Source organism: Erithacus rubecula (genome assembly GCF_903797595.1).
Source record: "Erithacus rubecula genome assembly, chromosome: 3".
NCBI classification, from domain to species: domain Eukaryota; kingdom Metazoa; phylum Chordata; class Aves; order Passeriformes; family Muscicapidae; genus Erithacus; species Erithacus rubecula.
In genome coordinates, this window is record NC_136689.1 from 29791672 (window position 1) to 29809459 (window position 17788).

The window sequence follows — 17788 nt, forward strand, 5'->3', positions numbered from 1 at the left end:
ATGTACAGACAAGGATTTTATGCTGTACCACACACAACCATAACACTCCATGGCATAAAGTTAAAGCAAAGTAACTGGCATAAAGTTACAGCAAAAAATGAAGATGCATGGGTACAGGCAATCAGAACTGCAAAACAAACATAAAGATGGCTCTGGTGAGCACAATGGGGTATTGCTAGAATACCACTGGTTTATCCTTTGTCAAGTTTCTTTCTAGCACTCTGGAAATTGAATATTTTCAAGAAGATACTGCATGTGGATACTGTTGTGATCTATCCTGGAGCAGGAGGGCAGAATTGGGAAAAAAACACACTATGAATAGATCTTCATTTTGTCAGGTCCATTGCATATCTCAACAAGTTCCTGGGTGCTGTGGGCTCCCAGTCAACAAGATAATACACATAAATAATAAAGCAGCCTGACTGCTGATGCTATGCTACGACCTGGAGACCAAGGAAAATGTCAAATCCCACATTAATACTGCAGCAAAATTAACCAGAAAAGGCACATCTTAAGGTTCCTAAGAAGCTGGTCTGAAAACTGTGGGCTAAGGAGAAACTTCCCAGTTTCCCCTTCAGTTGAGGTAGGCAGGATCAAATGCACAAGACAGCACTAAGCACCAGCAGAAAGGATAAATGTGAGGATAATCTGGGCTTCCTCAGCAAAACTATGGATGCAACCAAAGCCTGGCAGAAAGCTAGAGAAGCAAGGAGACACAGGTCAGGGACAAAATCTGTTTCCAGCTTTTTCAGCTGATTTGTGAAGAGTTCTGAGAGACTTGGTGATCTCACAGTTTTACAGCACAAGGTTCTCACAATCATGTAAATATTCTCTGCTCTGAATGAAGTTTCTGATTGCTGCTGTAGAAGGCCACATCCCAATGGAAGACAGTATTGCACAATGTACACATTTTCCCTACTGGATGACAGAATGGAAGATGGTAGTAGTCTGCATGTAGTATAATTCTATGGGCTCAGTGACTGTCTCAATCCTGATGATTTAAAATGCCACTTCTGAAAGAGTTTTAAATTAGATTAATAAGAGTGAAAGGTATTTGCACAAGCCTTCCGAAGCTCTTCCAAGAGCTTCCACCTGACTGCTGGGTGGTCCCAAGAAGGCAGGAGAACCAGATATAGCAGTACAGGGTGGAGATGCTTTGTTTTTCTGGCTTGCATCACCTAATGTGTTTTCAGGATATATTGAAACTGTTTCCTGTACAGCCATTCAGTTTATGTTGGTCATATGTGAAACCCTTGAGTCCTTTGCTTTATTTTACTTCTGCATAAGGTAGAATGCTTTATTTTTTCAGACTAACTAAGGTAAATATCCATTCTCTAAATAAAAAAACAGGCCTAGTGAAATACATGGTGAAAGAGTTAATTAGATTAGAGGGGATCTTGCAGCCCTTCTGCTCTCTTCAGGCTAAGGAAACCAACCTAACCAGATTAGCAAATTTTCATTAATTTTCTATAGCAGATTCAAAAATGAACAGTTCCCTGAAACTATTTTAAATATCTAACTTTTCTTTGTTATTCACTGCAGTCTGTATGAAACATAAAATATTTGTTTCATTATCCATGCAAACAATTGTTATCTTTCTAGGCACAATTTATTGAGTTAGATGTAGAAATTTCTTATTGTACTGCTTGGGTTTAGCCAGAATTGGAAATCTTGAATATCTGAAGAGTATAATGTATTTCCTGTTGATATATGTTCTTCATGTAACCTATAAGGCAAAAGAACAGGTCTCTTGATATGATTTTTTAATAAATTCTGTTTTTTTAGCAAAGAAACAGATCTCCTAGCATTTGCACCACAGGATTATACAGCAGTTTTGAGGAGGCAGTGGTTTCACTAGTCTTATGAATCCTCACTACATCTCAAATCTGCTGAAACCATGACATTTCACTACTATGTCAGGCCCATCTTAATCTTCTTACAGGTAAAATAATACCCTTTTCCAATAACAAGTAGGGGATTAAAAAGCAAATACTACTATACTGTCTTGAACCATAGAATTAAGGAATGAGGATAGTTTAAAATTAATTTTCATCTTCTCTACAAGTCATCAAATTCTGTAGTTTTATCACACCTTTATAGCACTTTCTGGAGCCAACTCACATCTGAGCTCTCAGGAGGTGTAAAGAAGAAAAGAAGATGAAACAGGCACTTGACTAGAGGGTATCCCTCATTTGAATTGTAGTAATTCAATAAATAAATTAAGATATGCATGACTGGCAGTCCTTCTGGTTAGGTCTCCACTGGTAATGATTATTCTTTCTTCTGACCATCTACAGCAGCTGGTTCTAGCTGGGAAGAAGTAATGTGAATACAATATCCTACTTTCTGCAAATACAGCAAATCCCACTCATCAGTCTAAATCCTCCTCGCAAATCCACTGAATACCAAGAAAAAATACTTTGTTTAGTGAAGAACTGTCACAGATAATCCCCTAGCCCCCAAAGTCAAGGCTTTTGCCATGGTCACCATTTGACCCCCAGATACATGATCTATTTTTTATAGAATAATCATGTTCATGATTGTGTTACTCCCCAAGCCCCATAAAAGAAAGAACTAGTTCATAGGGTGTTTAAATCCCACAGATTTTAATCTAGGCAAATATCCAGCAGTGATAATTCACTGGTGTCAGACAAAAAAATTACAGTCCACTATTTCATCAACCATCAGAAATTCATGATGAAACATGATTATCTTCTCCCCCAGTTTAACAGGGCATCAATGCCATCAGTAAAAATGAGCTGGTTAGGTCTATACTGCTGAATCATACTTTGGAGTTGTCCAAAGGCAACAGGATGCCAAGAAAACAAAAGCAACCAAAATATAGTGTATCTTGCTCTCCTAGCAGATGAGAAGAATTGGCCAAGTTCATCTCAAAAGCAGAAAGGGAGTTCAGTCCCACTGAAGAAAAATGAAGATAATATTGGCTCCAAAGTTATTTGGACATTCAAGGCACGTTTATCTTCTTTAACTTCTGTAGGCAAGGCCAACTTTGTGAAAGTATCTCTTCATGTAAACCAAAGTGAGAAGAAAATGCCACGTTTGAAGTCTTAATTGGACATCCATACTACACCTTCACCACCATACTGAATCAAAATAAATTTACTTTTAGATAGATTCTTTATGCTCTGGGATATAATTCCAGTCCCCTACAACTTAATTAGTTAAATATACAATGTTACCTTCCATCTGGTAGAGTAATTTAGCAAGAATAATTGTGCACCACCATAACTCAACGAGACACTGAGGAAAACCATTGAAATGCTATTTCCTTTCCTTTGGAAGAGAATTATGTACAATTTCAGCATGCTTTGCATTTCTAACATTTAAAGCCAACAGGGAGGTATCACTCTCATTTATATTACTTTCCCATGAGAAAATCAAAAGCAAAGTACAAAGCTTATGCCTTTGCTCATGAATGGCTCTGTAATACTCACTTGGCTTTAGCCACAACATGTTATTTGGCAGCTAAACCCCTTAATTAAAGTTGTGGGTTTGAATAGATTTTTCAGTGAAACTATGTTTTGCAGAATTTTGGAGAAGTGCAATCTTTACTAACCAATATTTTCTATTTTGGGTGATCCCATACCATGTGATTTCCACTTTTTACTTCTCTGTTTCTCTCTTTTTGCTGTCTTTTAGATGTTCTTGTTTACTTTTCTAAAAGTTTTCAACTGTCCTTGCTCTAGATACAACGGAAGCAAAACTCTAGTTCTACTGAAATCAAACAGGACAGTTTCTACTGACTTCAAAGAGTCTCAAATTTTATATGCAGTATTTTGTAACTTATTTATCCAGAGGGAATAAGCTTTGAAATACCCATTAAAAACATTCCACTTCATTTTCAATGGACATTATGCTCTTAAAATGCTTCAGATTTTAGGAATGCTCCCTGCTGCTTATTGAAGCTTGTCTAGTATCTGATTACCTGCTTATCAAAAAGTTATACAAGGTACTTCTTAATGCTAATTTATAAAGCATTTTTGAGAACATACACAGTGTAAGAAAACATTTATGTACTCACATGGAGAAGAATTTGATAATGCAATTTTGGTTATACACTGGTCAGCAAAAGAACTAAGTACTTTGATCAAGATTGTATCAAGTATTGATCAAGCTTAGTTATGAAGAATGGTCAGTAGCATCATAGAATAATTACTGGCACAAAAGAACATGATATATATACACGGAGTGGGATTTTTGCTAAAAGAGAAGGACATTGAAACAGTAAATTTTTTACCCATTCACAAAAAAAAATTTGCTTTCTCCAATTAGAAGTAAGTGTTAAATAAAATACATTAGAGGACCAGCTTTCCACTGATGGGAAGACTGATGTTCTTCATGAGAATCATTCTGGTGATGACTCCTGTTAAACCCTGTGCAGGCTCTGGCAGCTTTCATGATACCAAAGCATACCTACACAAGCCCTTTTCCCTTTGACAGTGTCATTAAGCCTAACCTAGCACTCATTTCTGTTTAGATTTGAGATATCTTAAATAAATCCTCCTCTAACTTGAGCTCAATCAGAATGACAGGACATCCCTCAGCCCCACCTTGGGAGGTTGCAGGGCTCTGAAGGGCTGGAGGCAGCAGCAGCTGTGGGAAATAGAAAATGTATAAAACTCTCAGAAAGCTGTGTGAAAGCAAATCTCAGGATGGAGAAATGCAAGAATGCTGAAGATGCAAGGACAAGAAACAATAGGGCTCTGAACTGTGTAGAGACAGGCATCAGGAAAATATGCTAAGCAAGACAGTAGAAATATATAGGCTTAGTAATGAAGCTTTATCCATTGTTTTTAGCTATTACAAGCTAGCATTGTTTAAAGCTAGATGTATGGTAACTTTATTAACTGCCCTGAGCAAACGCTTGTCAGCCTTTAATATTAATCTATTGGCTAGGAAGCTGTTTAAAGACTTTGTAACAGAGAATTTCATCTGCTGTTGCTAGATAAATGCTGAAATGCTGAAAATGAGACTGATGATTGTGAGGTAATAAAGGCTTTGACACAACTGCTCCAGCATTCCCATCTCATTGTTTGTGTACACATATATATGCAAATATAAGAAAAAGAAAAAATATCCCAGGGAACCCAACAAGCAGCAACTACACAAATAAATATCCCAGGGAACCTGCACAGCAGCTACAGCCACATCACATTTCCTTGGAGCTGCTGAACACTGGCTTGGCCTGTTCATCACATGAATCCAAAAGCTTCCCCTCTGATTCACTCTGCAGTTCCAAGTGGAAGCTTTTTCTCCTTCTAAAACTTCCTACTACTAATTACAAGCTCTGAAGTTACTGATACTGAATTTGAGAAGGCTAAAAATGCTTGGAGATTAATGGGAAGAGGAGTCAAGATGAGAACACCTTTACTCCTTCCCACTCTTATAAGTACTGATTTCTTCTGGGCACATTACCTAGTCCAAATTTGTCGAGATGGTTCACCAAGCCAGGAAAACAAGCACTCTGGAGAGGCAGGAATGCTTAGAAAATGGAATAAAATTAGGAGAATCATATGTTTGCTTCATTTCCCTGCTTCAATAAACAAAGTGCCTCTCCCATTTATTGTGCTCTCTCATAAATTCAGAGAAAAATAGCACTTCTCTCCACTGAGCTGGACTTCTTCATTTTGGCAGACATGGTAATTGAGGGTTTGGGATATTCTAAGCCTTTCTTTAAAAAATGGAAACCAAAAAAAATCCAGCTTTTTCATATACTATTACATCACAAAAGAGTGTTTTCCTAGAAAATGCAAACAGAAATGAAATTTGGTGGCATGAAAATGGAAAGGAGAAAAACCTTCACGCACAAAATGTTTTTCTTTGGATTTTCAACTGCTCCAGTAAATTACTGAGTCACTAAGCACACAAAGAATTGTAAGGAAATATTCTAATTAATTTCTTTTCTTAAAAATTATGTCTGCTGAGCTCTCATTCAGTAATCTTTCATTCTCATTTTCACAAGAGTGACATTATTATGCTACTGCCTAATCAGGTTAACTTAATAAGGTTTTTACAGAGTGATCTTCATGACTGTGCAGGACAGCCTTCTTCCTCTTGTTCATCACAATATTAAACAATCCTTCATCTCCTCTTTTTTCCTGTATGAAATTGCACAATTTCTCCCATCCAAGGAAGAACCTCATACTATTTGCTATTAAAAAAAACAAAAGCAAACCATGCTATGTTTCCATTGAGTTTACTTCAAATTTTTGGAAAGTGAGCTACCAAAATCTTCTCAAATTGTTATATTGTAAGAGACCTTCAGATCCCAAAGAACAATGCAAGTTGTAAGTGTACAACTCCATCTGCAAAGAAAGATTCAACTGGCACAAAACCAAAATAAATAGAAATACTGATTGACATTCCCATTCTTCCATGATTGTGCTAAACTCAGGAAAGAGAAAAATAGTTCATACTTGATATGATGGTGTCCCCAGGAACTTCCTCTAAAAAAAGCCAAAACATGAAACGAAAAGCAGAAATTCCACCAACAGCAATATTTTTTAAAAGTATGCAGATTTGGCCAGAGAGCTAAGCCTTGTTGGAACTTACTCACTTTTGCTGGTTTGTATCAACATTTGTATACAAAATATGAAATTTCAAAGATGGAGAAAATGCAAATTTTAAGGGCATTTGCCAGAATTTCTGCATTTTGAAAAGGTAAAGGGAAAAAAAAAATGTTTGAAAATATCTTCTACCCTACCAAACTCATATTGCTTACTGTATTTTTGTTAGTTTTACAGTAACCCCATAAAGAGGATAATATTTTCTGGACAGAAAGCCACAGGATAGAGGAGCCCACTAAGTAAAAAGTTCCCCATATTAAATGATCAGTTTTTCAAAAGTACATGGCTCCCATCAGAGCTCTAAAACAGTCAGTATGAATTTCAGAAGTGTTCAGTAATAGGGAGGCACTTTCAAACTTCTCTGGGTAATTTAGACACATTAGTCTCATTGAAAGTTAATGAGCCATGTGCTGCTCAGGCTTTTGGGTGCTTTGCAGAAAACACATGTTACAACTGGTATCCATGGTGCAAGTTTTGGGGATATTTAAAATTTAATCTTACAGTGTTTACACTAAATTCTACTCATAGCTACAGATGTGTAGCTTCTCCTTATGGTGTATTTATCTATCCCGTGAAGCAACAGCTCCCCTTGCTCTGCTCTTTTCAAAGTCTGTCAACACCAAGCATCTGAATGCAGCTGTGCAAAGAGCTGCATATCCTGGCCTCTAGCCCCTAGGACAGTCCCAATCCTCCATGCAGCTAAACTTTCTGAAGCCCATTGCTGACAACTTCTGCTGCATCTTGTACAGAAAGGAACAATCCACATTGCTGAGACTTTTTGAGTAACTACAGTCACTGCACCAGGATGTTAACTCTGATACCTAACTGTAAACACTGACAGAGCAAGACTCTTAAGTCTTTCCCTAGTTATCTAAGCATTCCATCACTCTAGATACTAGAAGAGTAAAAGCTGCAGAAAATATTTTCCTTTGTACCATTCTTTCAGAATTAATTTTTAGAAGAATAAAAAAGGAGATGCCACTTCAGGACTAATTAAGCAAAAATTAAAGGGATTGCTGAACAAGAAAGTAAGCAACCAAAACCCATGATTTACAATGCCTGTGTGACACTTGGTGTTCCCTTAGCACTGAAAAACACATTAGGATGTCAGGGAAGTATCATTCAGCTTTGTTTCCCATTAAATTTGATCTCAGAGTACCTGATTCATTCAGAATTATCTTACAAGAGCATTTGGAGAAGAGAAAGACAGCTCTGTATCTTATAATATAAAGATATTTTTTTGAAAAGTAACCCAAAAAGCAAAACAAATCTGTAATTAAAAGTCACAACAGGTATTCCTTTCTTCAGGCTGAAAGGAATGTGAGGCCTGCTTTCACATGAATTGCTGACTTCACACAGGTTCAGCACCACAGAGGCTCCACCAGGAGCCAGTGGCAATGAGCATTCATAGCCTGAAGGGAAGGAAAAGAGGCTCACCCCTCGTGGCAAAGGTCAGATTTCTGCAGGCTTACAGCCTGTCCATCCACATGAGTGTTGGTGGGACATCTTTGTCTAGTGAGGTCCCGTGAGGATGACACAGGCTCCACAAAGTCCCCTCTGCCTGGAGGATGGCCCTACAGCCACCCAGATCAGTTTAGGGTCATTTGACTTGTGTCGGTTTGGTTCCTGTTGCTTTGACACTCAACCTGATGAACAGCCATTGAAAACTTTGTGGGGATGCTGCTGAAGACTGGAATTAAACATCTCTAGTACCCAGAGAGACTGGATGTGTAAACAGGATATTAACAGTTGCTATTTTCACGGATATGGAGAGATATCAAATATCCTCTGTTGGTAACATACAACATGCTGTACACTTCATTTATATTTGCTTATCACAATCATTATGTCAATGCCATAGAAATGGTTATACTAATGATTATATTAGTATTTGTCTATTTGTTCTGTAGATATCTTTTCAGAGAGTCATCATGTCCTTTGTTCAATTTTGGAACTGATGCACTGTATGCCCAAATATTTGGAATAACATATAGAAAACATCTGGATTTAATTATATTATAGTCCTCTTATGCAGACAATGGGAATTGAATTAAGGAATATTTTGAAACCCCCACAGAGATATAAAAGTATTAGCAGCTGCACGAGAACTTTACTGTTACAAAGTTTGAAAATGTTTTGTTTTACAGATCAACAGTCTGACACATCATAAATATCAATCATAACATTTAAGATACATAAACATGGAAGAAAAATTAAACCCTGCATTTCAAATACATCTACATTAATCCACAGCATTTAGAAGATGTAGAAGGCATCCTTTTGTTCAAAAAATGAAAATGTATAGTCTATTGGCATAGAAAATATATGTTGTACAGTGGTATTATGCAGAGAACTACATCAGGTTTATTGTGATGAACAGCCTGAACAAGATTTTATGGAATCTTGTTATATTGCCGCCATATTTTACAAAGAGTAATTCACCTAGAATAAATTAGCATTTTGCTTTTCATGCTTCCATTCCTCTGAAAATATTTGGGGATATAATATGAGATTAGAGAGTCTGCCCCAAAGTATTAGATGCAGGCTGGATTTTCTCTCTGAATATTTGCTGGTTCCAAATGCCACTTCTTTTCAAGTCAGTTTTGCAGTTAGTTTTTCAATCTCCCAGTGGCTACATCGCATTCAAAGGCTGTTAGCACAGTAGGGGGTCAGACTTTCTCTCTGAATGTAACAATATCACTCAACAGCAGACTCATGCAATAAGCCATCTGATGTTTTCTTTTCCTTTCCCCCCTCCTGTGAGTGTCTCCCTGCATTCCTGGATACCAGCCACTGCACCAAGGTCCTGAGGCAGCAGCCACATGGACTCCCACTGCCATTCTAGCTTCCTTTATGGTGCAGCAAAAGGTAAGCCTACAGTTCACCTGCTGCCAAGACAAAATACTCCATTGTTAGATCTTCTGAAATATTATAAAACCTTCAAAAGAACATTTTCTCTGTGTCAGAAGACATGTAAATGTATGTATATGGACACAGCATAGCACTGGTCATGGGTTTGGTCCCCATATGGACCATTCACTTACGAGTTGGACTTCATGATACTTCTGGGTCTCTTACAGCTCGGAATATTCTGTGATTTGGTGATATGCATACAAACTCTGACAACTAATGGCACCAAATATAATATTAACTCAATTCCTCCTCTTTCTATGATTTCCCTCCAAAATGCCCTGAAAAACATTGCCTAAAAGCAGAATACCATATGAAGACAGATACTGTACCTACCAAGAATGGCAGAGAATTATTAAAGCCAGAAGAAAGGGAAAGAAAATAAAGATCTGTGAAATGATGATCTGCTTAGAAACAAAATTTATCAGAACTGAAGTCTGCACTAGCTGTCAACACTGGGAAACTGTGACTCTTGGTACCATGTGGCCAGGCTGACCTTGGAAATACACAGTCTGGATCTTTGAACTTACTCACAGCATCATCTTGAACAGGGTCTGTGGAATGTGATACATGCCTTGCTGATGGACAGCCAAATAAAGGGTGGGAGAATTCCTGGGTAAGGGGTTCAAATACACGAGCTAACTCACCCGTTTTACGAAGGGGAAAATCATCCTTGGCATCCTGTGCTCCTGGTAAAGTGTATTTGTAGGGTGGCGAGGCCCCGCTCAGGGGTGGAGAGCTTTGATCCAGTGAGGTATGGTGGGCAGCCCTGCAGCAGACACAGAGGTCACAGATTAGCTGTCACTGAGGTGACCAGCAGTAACTATCCACACATGTTGTACACGTCTCAGCTGTGTTTATGTTCTTGTTCCTCTAAGTGTGCACAAACCACAGGCTCATGTAACCAATTTCACTCTTACAGTAAGTATAGAACTCACTGGGATTCCCAAAAATGGATTTTTTGCACTCACATAGGATAAGATTCATGTTGATCTACAGACAGAGTCTGTCACCAGTTCGGGGAATTGACTATTTCAGGTGGTTGCTTTTAAATATGAATCAGCTGACACAGCAAAAGCCATTTAAGCAAAAGCCATTTATTATCATGTGCAAATAGACTTATATTGATCAAGCCTTCTCTATAAAAATGTGGTGGATTTTCAGGGCATGAGGGCTTGTATAAAATAACCAGAAACACTGAATTACGGATACCCCCCTCCCCCAAATTATTTAGTGGACAAGGTAAATGAAACCTTAAGTTCAATTTGTAAATTTTCTGAGCATACCACCACATAGCACTCATGTCAGCAGAGAAGCTCTAACTTGAAGAGTGTTTTCTGACAACTGCTGGATAAAAGAAATATTGTGGGCAGAGCTTTCTGAGCAACCACATAGAAATTGCATCATTTGGCTCAGAAACGGGGTGGGTTTGTTTGTTTTTTGGGGGGGAGGGAAGGTTTGGTTGATTTTTTTTATCTAGAGAGGGAGAGAGGGAAAGGAGAAAAACTTTTAAACTTTGTGTTTATCTCAACATAATTTTACTTGGCCTTTTTCAGACTCTGCTTGTCTTTCCAAAGCAGTGTGGTTAATCAATAATATGTCTCTGTCATGAGAGGAAATACTACTTTCTGCAGTGTAGCAGAAGGCATCCTCTGCAGAGCTCCTTACATATTCAAGAGACTTTTACATATTATTTGGAAGAAAAAAAATTAATCAAATACTGTATCTCCACCAAACACAATATAAATATATATTAAATCATTTTAGCAAAATGCTCTGGTTAGCTCAGAATGCGAACTCCAAGGGCCAACCTTCACTAATCCTTTTTAAAAATAATAAGTGAAAAAAGGAAATCTAGTGTATCATATGCATTTCTGTTTGTCCTATTGAAGGTCAATGTGGGACATTGAAGCCTTTCAGAAACACAGAGTTCATTCTGTTGGATTCATTTATGTTGGGAATAAAAAGGGCAAAGCTGTAAGACCATTTGAAGGATTCAACAAAATCACTTGTTTCCATGGTCTAAGCATATTCTTGTCAAGGCCAAGTTGTCATAAGAATATGCAGTTCAGATACTAAAATCCATGAGTCAGAAAAGTCAAATGACCACTGCTTTTCTCAAAATCCTTGTGAACTACTAACACTAGCCAAGCAACTTCACTGGAAGGAAAGCAGCATCTCTCCAAGAGGAAATGTTTTCTGATTGATTCAAAATCCAAGTAAGACAAGCACAAGGTTTTTCTAACTGCAAAAATTTAAGATACTTGGAAAAATGACAGGTATAGTTATGAAATTTGTGATAGCAACAGCTATAGATGCTACAGATGAAGCAGATGAAATAAAGACAATTGTATAGATTTTTGAGAGAGTCTTGTTCTGTATAGTTCTCATCTCATTGCTGAACACCAAATACTCCTTGGTTAAACAAGAAATATAACACTTCTGGCTTTTTGCTGATCTTTGGGTTGAACTTCTGCCTTGCTCTGGAGGCAGACTCTCAACACCCCTGCTTGAAAAGCATTCTGCCAAATTTTAGCTGATACCTCCACAAGACAAGGAAGAGCTTAATACTGAACATACGTGTACCAGAGCTTGGGGTGGCGGCTCATGGAATGATTCTTCCCATTTGCTGGAGAGTCTTTTGTAGCTGATTTACTTAACAGGAACTCTTGAAGTTTCTGCTTCACTTCTGTACTGGCCACTGCCCCTAAGAAACACAGAGATCAATGCATCTTATCCTTACTTTTAAAAAAAAACCTTTTTAAAGAAAACAAGTTCCAAAACAGAGTCTGCCTTATTGCTGGAAGTTTTGTACACTACAAAAAAAAAAAAAAAACTATTGGTGGAAAACAGTCAAAATGAGATAACATTTGGATTAAATACTTGTCTGTGGAAGCCTGGAGCTGGCCATGACCCAAAAAATCCAGTGAAGTCATAAGGAATATTTCAACAGTAGATGAGGCCATTTATCCAGGGCCAGATGTATCTAAAGAATTTAAATTATTTCCTGATAGTTCCTAACAATCCAAATACAAAATCCACAATAGAACTAAAAAGACAGTAACAAAAGGTCAGTTTGAGTTTTTAGTAATGAATGGTTTTTCTTTTAATAAAGTAACAGCAGTAACATAGCAAAAATGTGCTCTGAACACTGTTTTAGTTATAATCAGAAAACTGCAGAAAGAGCCAGAGTGAGGCTTTTAATTAGAGCCCCTCAAGAGTCTCTACCTGTGATGTCTAGAAGACAGGAGGCAGTGCATTTAGACTTCTCTTGGTGCATAGCTCAATACAGAAAAAAAAAATTGAGCATGCCATTGTAAGGATAAGCTACCAATTCAGGCTTGCAGCATGGGACATGCTTCTTTACTCATAGCCAAAATAGTGGTCATTAAGGAAAAAAAAAAAAGGATGAAAACAAAAAAACTTTTGGTTTTCCATAATCAATGACCAAAAAAAAAAAAAACCAAAAAAAAAAAATGGGGATGAAACTCCATTTCCTTCAAAGTTTCAGCATTAAGGCATATTTGATTAAGTATTTGGTAACCCAACCCTGACACACCACAGCTGAGATGCTGAGCATGTCCCATGTGACCCATTGCCAACAAAATACCTCTACTACCTCTCTGCTTCATATCCCAACTCCTCCCATACCTCCCTTCCCTCCTCTACCCATTCAATAGATTATCATCACCAAGAAACTCTGGGGCTGGGCCTGGAGGGGTCACCAGCTGCTTGGCTAGCTGTTAAATCCTGAACAGCTACCCAGAAAGCTCAAATGGAAAAGGGAACCATTGAGGTCACATCTCTTCTCTTCCTCTGGCAGAAGCACTCATAAAGCCAATTGTCCATATGGAAGCTGATTTTTTTAATACAACTTAGATGAACCTTTTGTTCCAGCAGTTTCCACACCCTCACATTTCTAGGTCAATAAGATGGACATTTTTTTATGGGCTCATTGTTCTTCAAAGTAGTAGAAGAGCCATGGACACCTTAAAGTCTATGACATGGTACACCTACAGCTGTTGAAGAGTTATATTTTTCCACCCAAGAAAAAAAGCTCTTTTCTGCTTTGGTCTTTGTCAGTTAATTCTTATGCTCATTTAGAAGGGCACTGTTGTGTCTGTTTGGGTAGCTTCATTTTGAATATCTTCACACTGTACTTCAACCAGATTTTCAAACTGACCTCACTGAAGAGAATTATTTGTATCTGTCTCCCTCTAGTGAGCACCAAATCCCAATGAACCTTTACAGTTATTTTCTTTATAGCTATATATAAGCTAGAAATGACTCTTGGTTATGCCTCATGAAATGTCATCAAGAGCAAACACAAGACAGTTTGAAAAAGTCCTAGCAAAATATTTAGAACTCTCATTCTAAGATATTCTTAAATATTTAACTTTATTTTCAGTCTTGAAACAATGCTAAGCAACTAATTTAATTTTTTGCTGCTTTGTAGTGCTTTCTGTATGGAGAAATAAGCTCTTCAGTAAGTTCTCATGTGAAGCTTTATGTTTTCAAATTTCCTCAGTTTCTTATACAAAGAGCTTGACTCCTGAGATGCATATCTACAAGTCTGTCAAACTGTGCTTTCCTGCAGTCTTCCAAGTCTGCACACAAACCAAAAATGTGTTTCTGTGGGTGCAGTGGGTGGCCCTGCCCTTCTCAAAGCACAGTCTTGACTTCTCGACCTGCGTATTTCACACAGGAATAGGCTTCCTTCAGGTTCCTGTTCATAGTTCATTTTGGCTGGGAGAATGCAAAGGGGAATAGATTCATTTCTTATTAGGATTCATGGTACATTGGCTCTTACTTTCTCGTCCTCTTTCTTTGCCTCGGAGGGGAGGAAGCTGCTGCTCCCTGCGATGCCTCTCCAGTTCCTGCTCTTGTCTTTGCTGCTCCAGTTTCTGCTCTTTTTCAAGGAGTTCTTGCTGTTGTTTAATGGCTAGGAGTTCCTGTTGTAACTTGCACAGAACAAAAAGACATGAGAAAGTGCAGTTTGCAGTGTTTTCTAGGTCAGTCCTGGTTAAAACAACCCCCTTGAGTAACTGAGGATAAGTGCTTGCTTTTATGCTTACACTTCTTTTCATCTCTCAACTGACTTTTAAGCAGCACAGTGCATTACTGGATGTCACCAAATTGAACTCTAGTGGCAGGTAGCAGCCTGCTGCTCTGGTTTCACTTCTCTCTCTTTTGGCAAAGATGCCTGGAAACTTCACATTGTTCTTTGCCTGTGCATCACCCAGCTCTGGTTGCTGTGCTCTGCTGCATTTGTCAGCTCCGTCAAGTGGAAGCTCAGCACAGCAGCACAATGGCAAGCAGATAAGAAGGAAAAAATGAAATGAAAGGCAAGATCATAAATTCCCAGTCAAAATCCATTATAGCAATCCTGCCATAGTGCATGCAATCCCATAAATCATTTTCTTTTTGTATGATATGATGCAGCTCAGAGAAGAGTGAAAACACAACTCTACAAGGGTCTGCCTCCATTTTACAAATTCAAATATTATGCACTTGCCTATCAATTTGATTTGTGGTCAAAAACTCCAACAGTAGTTGAAAAAACAGTCTCTTAATATACTAAAAAAGCATATATTGAAAAACTGTATTGAAGTTCAGCTGAAAATCCAGGTTGTAAAATAGGTAGTTCAATTTTTTGTGGATGTGATGAGCTTGATGATTCTCATAGTATTGCCTTGGTCTGCTGTGAGCAAGTCACCGGTAGGTGCCAGCAGTTTTGCTTTAAAAGGCTTTTATCACCCCAATACAGAGAAAAGAGCACTCAAACCATCTCTCATTCACAGCAAACCTTCCAGGCATGTTCCCTTTCCATGTCTGCTTAAGCAAATTCATTTTGCAGATAAAGTAAGGGATAAATGAAAAATGTTGCTACCTTAATGTGCTCCTGGAGCTGGGCCTGATGCTGGCGGGTCAGGTTTTCATGCTGCTTCTGGAACTCTGCAATGAGCAGCTGTTTCTGGATTTGCTGCTGCTGCTGGATGAGCAGCAGCTCCTGCTGCAGCTGCTTCTCGCGCATTATGGGGTCCACCATGGGAACCATCATCCTGAGATCGGTGCGCAGGTCCAAGGGCGAGATGGGCTCCAGCCCCACGGGAACCTCCGACTTCACGTCCACTGTGGGAAGGAAACAAAGCACACACATGGCAAATGTAACAGGAGAAGGAGAATAGAGAGCATTCCTACCGGGAAAAAGATCCATTTCACTCAGAGACTGTTTCAATGTACAGACTTTCCAAAACATTTAATCCAATCTATGCTGTGGGCGATCTTCAGACCTTCCTCTCCATTCTCTGCAAAAATACTCGCAGATTAATATTCTGTTAAACAGGTTAACACACAGCCCAGGCTCTAAAACCATGCCATAGCCCAGTGGAGCAATATTTAGTGAAAATCTCCTAGGCACTATTGATGCTATGCAATAAACACTCAGGGCACTTCCTCAGCACAAAATGAAGGCCTTGCAGTTACCACTGCACTGCAAGAGATTTCTCAAAGCTAGTGTGCAGATTTTTCTGAGGATAGTGTTACACATGAAAACCTGCTCTGTGCTACACGGCTACTGCATATAAATACACCTGGCAAACACAGAGGAATAACATATAACTTGGGGAAATAATTTGACACACTAAGTAAGTTTTAGTACAGCTTTTGGAAAAGCGACCACCATGCATAGCACACTATATATGGCCTGTAAGAAAATGAACGATTTCCATTTGTTGTAGCAATGTTACAGACTCTTAATCCAGTGTTAAAGTACTTAATGGAGGATCCTGTATTTTCTATCTGCTAATTTAAATAAAAAGGAACTAAAGGGCAGCAGAACAGAGCAATTTGATCACTTTAACTACGATACTTGTAAAGCTCTGGGTTTCATATCAAGTGAAGAGAGTGAGTGTAACTTTATCTGTTTCAAAAGAACAAAAGACTAACAAGCAGCATATCTACAAGAGGAAAATAAATAGCAGCTGCAGGTCTCTGCTAAAGCCCAGCAGTTCTGATTCCATCCACAAGAGGACAGTGAAACACAAACACATTCACTCCAGTTCCTATGCTTCCACTATCTTCATTGGAAAATAAGATTATCAACTAAAAACAAACATGCTGTCGGAAATTACTCGGGAACAAGATTTTAAGCATATTTTCTCCTTCTTCTCTGCTGCAGCTGTATTTGTTTCCAAAGAGAAAACCAAAATGAAACAGAAATATTCTAGTAAGCAGAGACAGCAAAACTGAAGGAGTAGAAGTTGAAACTACAGCAAATGGAGTGAACTGAATTTTAACTGTGCGATCAGATCTATTAGCAAAAGATTTTATAAAAATATGAGAAAAGGAACCAAATCTTTCTACTGATCATGCTTTTTTATTCTCAAAATTCTGAAAACATACATTTTTCTGGGCCCTCTTTTTTTTTTAAATCCTATTAACTGAGATTGTAAACCTCAGAGCATAATTTGGCTTCCTAACCCGCTATCCCAAAAGAATGATTGTGTCTAAGTGCTTACTTTTGTTCTGAGACTAATCACTAAATTATAAAAAATCACCTTTAACTTACAAAAACTACTCTTGATTATAAATAATTGCCACCGACCAAGAGAAACGGACAGGCAAACCCCCAGCCTTTCATCCCATTTATTCAGCAGCAATCCACATTCCATTTGTCTAGACTAAATATAGCCACGTTTATACAAGAAATCAATAGTGCTTGCAGAGAGCAGAGCAAAGACATGAATATTTCATCAAACCCAGAGAGAAACGGCAATCAGCAAACTGACAGCAAGCTGTGTAGGCTGACTGGCCTGCCAGATAAGTCTCCTGTACTTGGACAATGGCTCATTGCCTGCAAGTCACAATCTTATCATCAGCACTCTTCTATTTTTAACATTAATTGCATTGTAGGTGACAAAGGTTTATCATGTTTAAAGGGGAGAGATGGATTTTCTTACATCTTCTGTGACAGGATAATAAGCCTTACTAGGGGCAGTAACTGGAGCTCAGCAAACCCTGCAGGGTCTGGTTCACAATGGTGTTTGCAAACTGAGCCCCGCAGGGTTTGGGTCACAATAGTGTTTGCAAACTGAATCCTGCAGCTTATTTTGCAGATACTGGCTGAAAATCAACCTCCACAGATCACCACGGTGATTCAGGCTGATTATACTTCCCATCTTGGACCAGCATCCCATTTCTTCATTTTGAGAGAACATAGCATGAGGGGAGCCCTTCAGATTTTTTTAACAATGGAAATTTCCTTTCACTATTATTAAAATCTGCAACTG

General features: G+C 38.4%; 1 protein-coding gene across 12 annotated transcripts in view; it reads right to left on the bottom strand.

Moving 5' to 3' along the window:
• HDAC9 (histone deacetylase 9) overlaps positions 1–17788 on the bottom strand; it is a 452666-nt gene that overhangs the window by 210276 nt on the left and 224602 nt on the right. For 7 of the 12 annotated variants that reach the window (XM_079302270.1, XM_079302269.1, XM_079302266.1 and 4 more), the window contains 4 exons: positions 15388–15629; positions 14308–14458; positions 12078–12204; positions 10145–10266 (listed from right to left, as the gene is read on the bottom strand). In XM_079302270.1, coding sequence (XP_079158396.1) covers positions 10145–10266; positions 12078–12204; positions 14308–14458; positions 15388–15629 — 642 coding nt within the window. The remainder of the gene's footprint in view (positions 1–10144; positions 10267–12077; positions 12205–14307; positions 14459–15387; positions 15630–17788) is intronic. The other 5 variants (XM_079302271.1, XM_079302272.1, XM_079302264.1 and 2 more) reach the window with 3 other exon arrangements.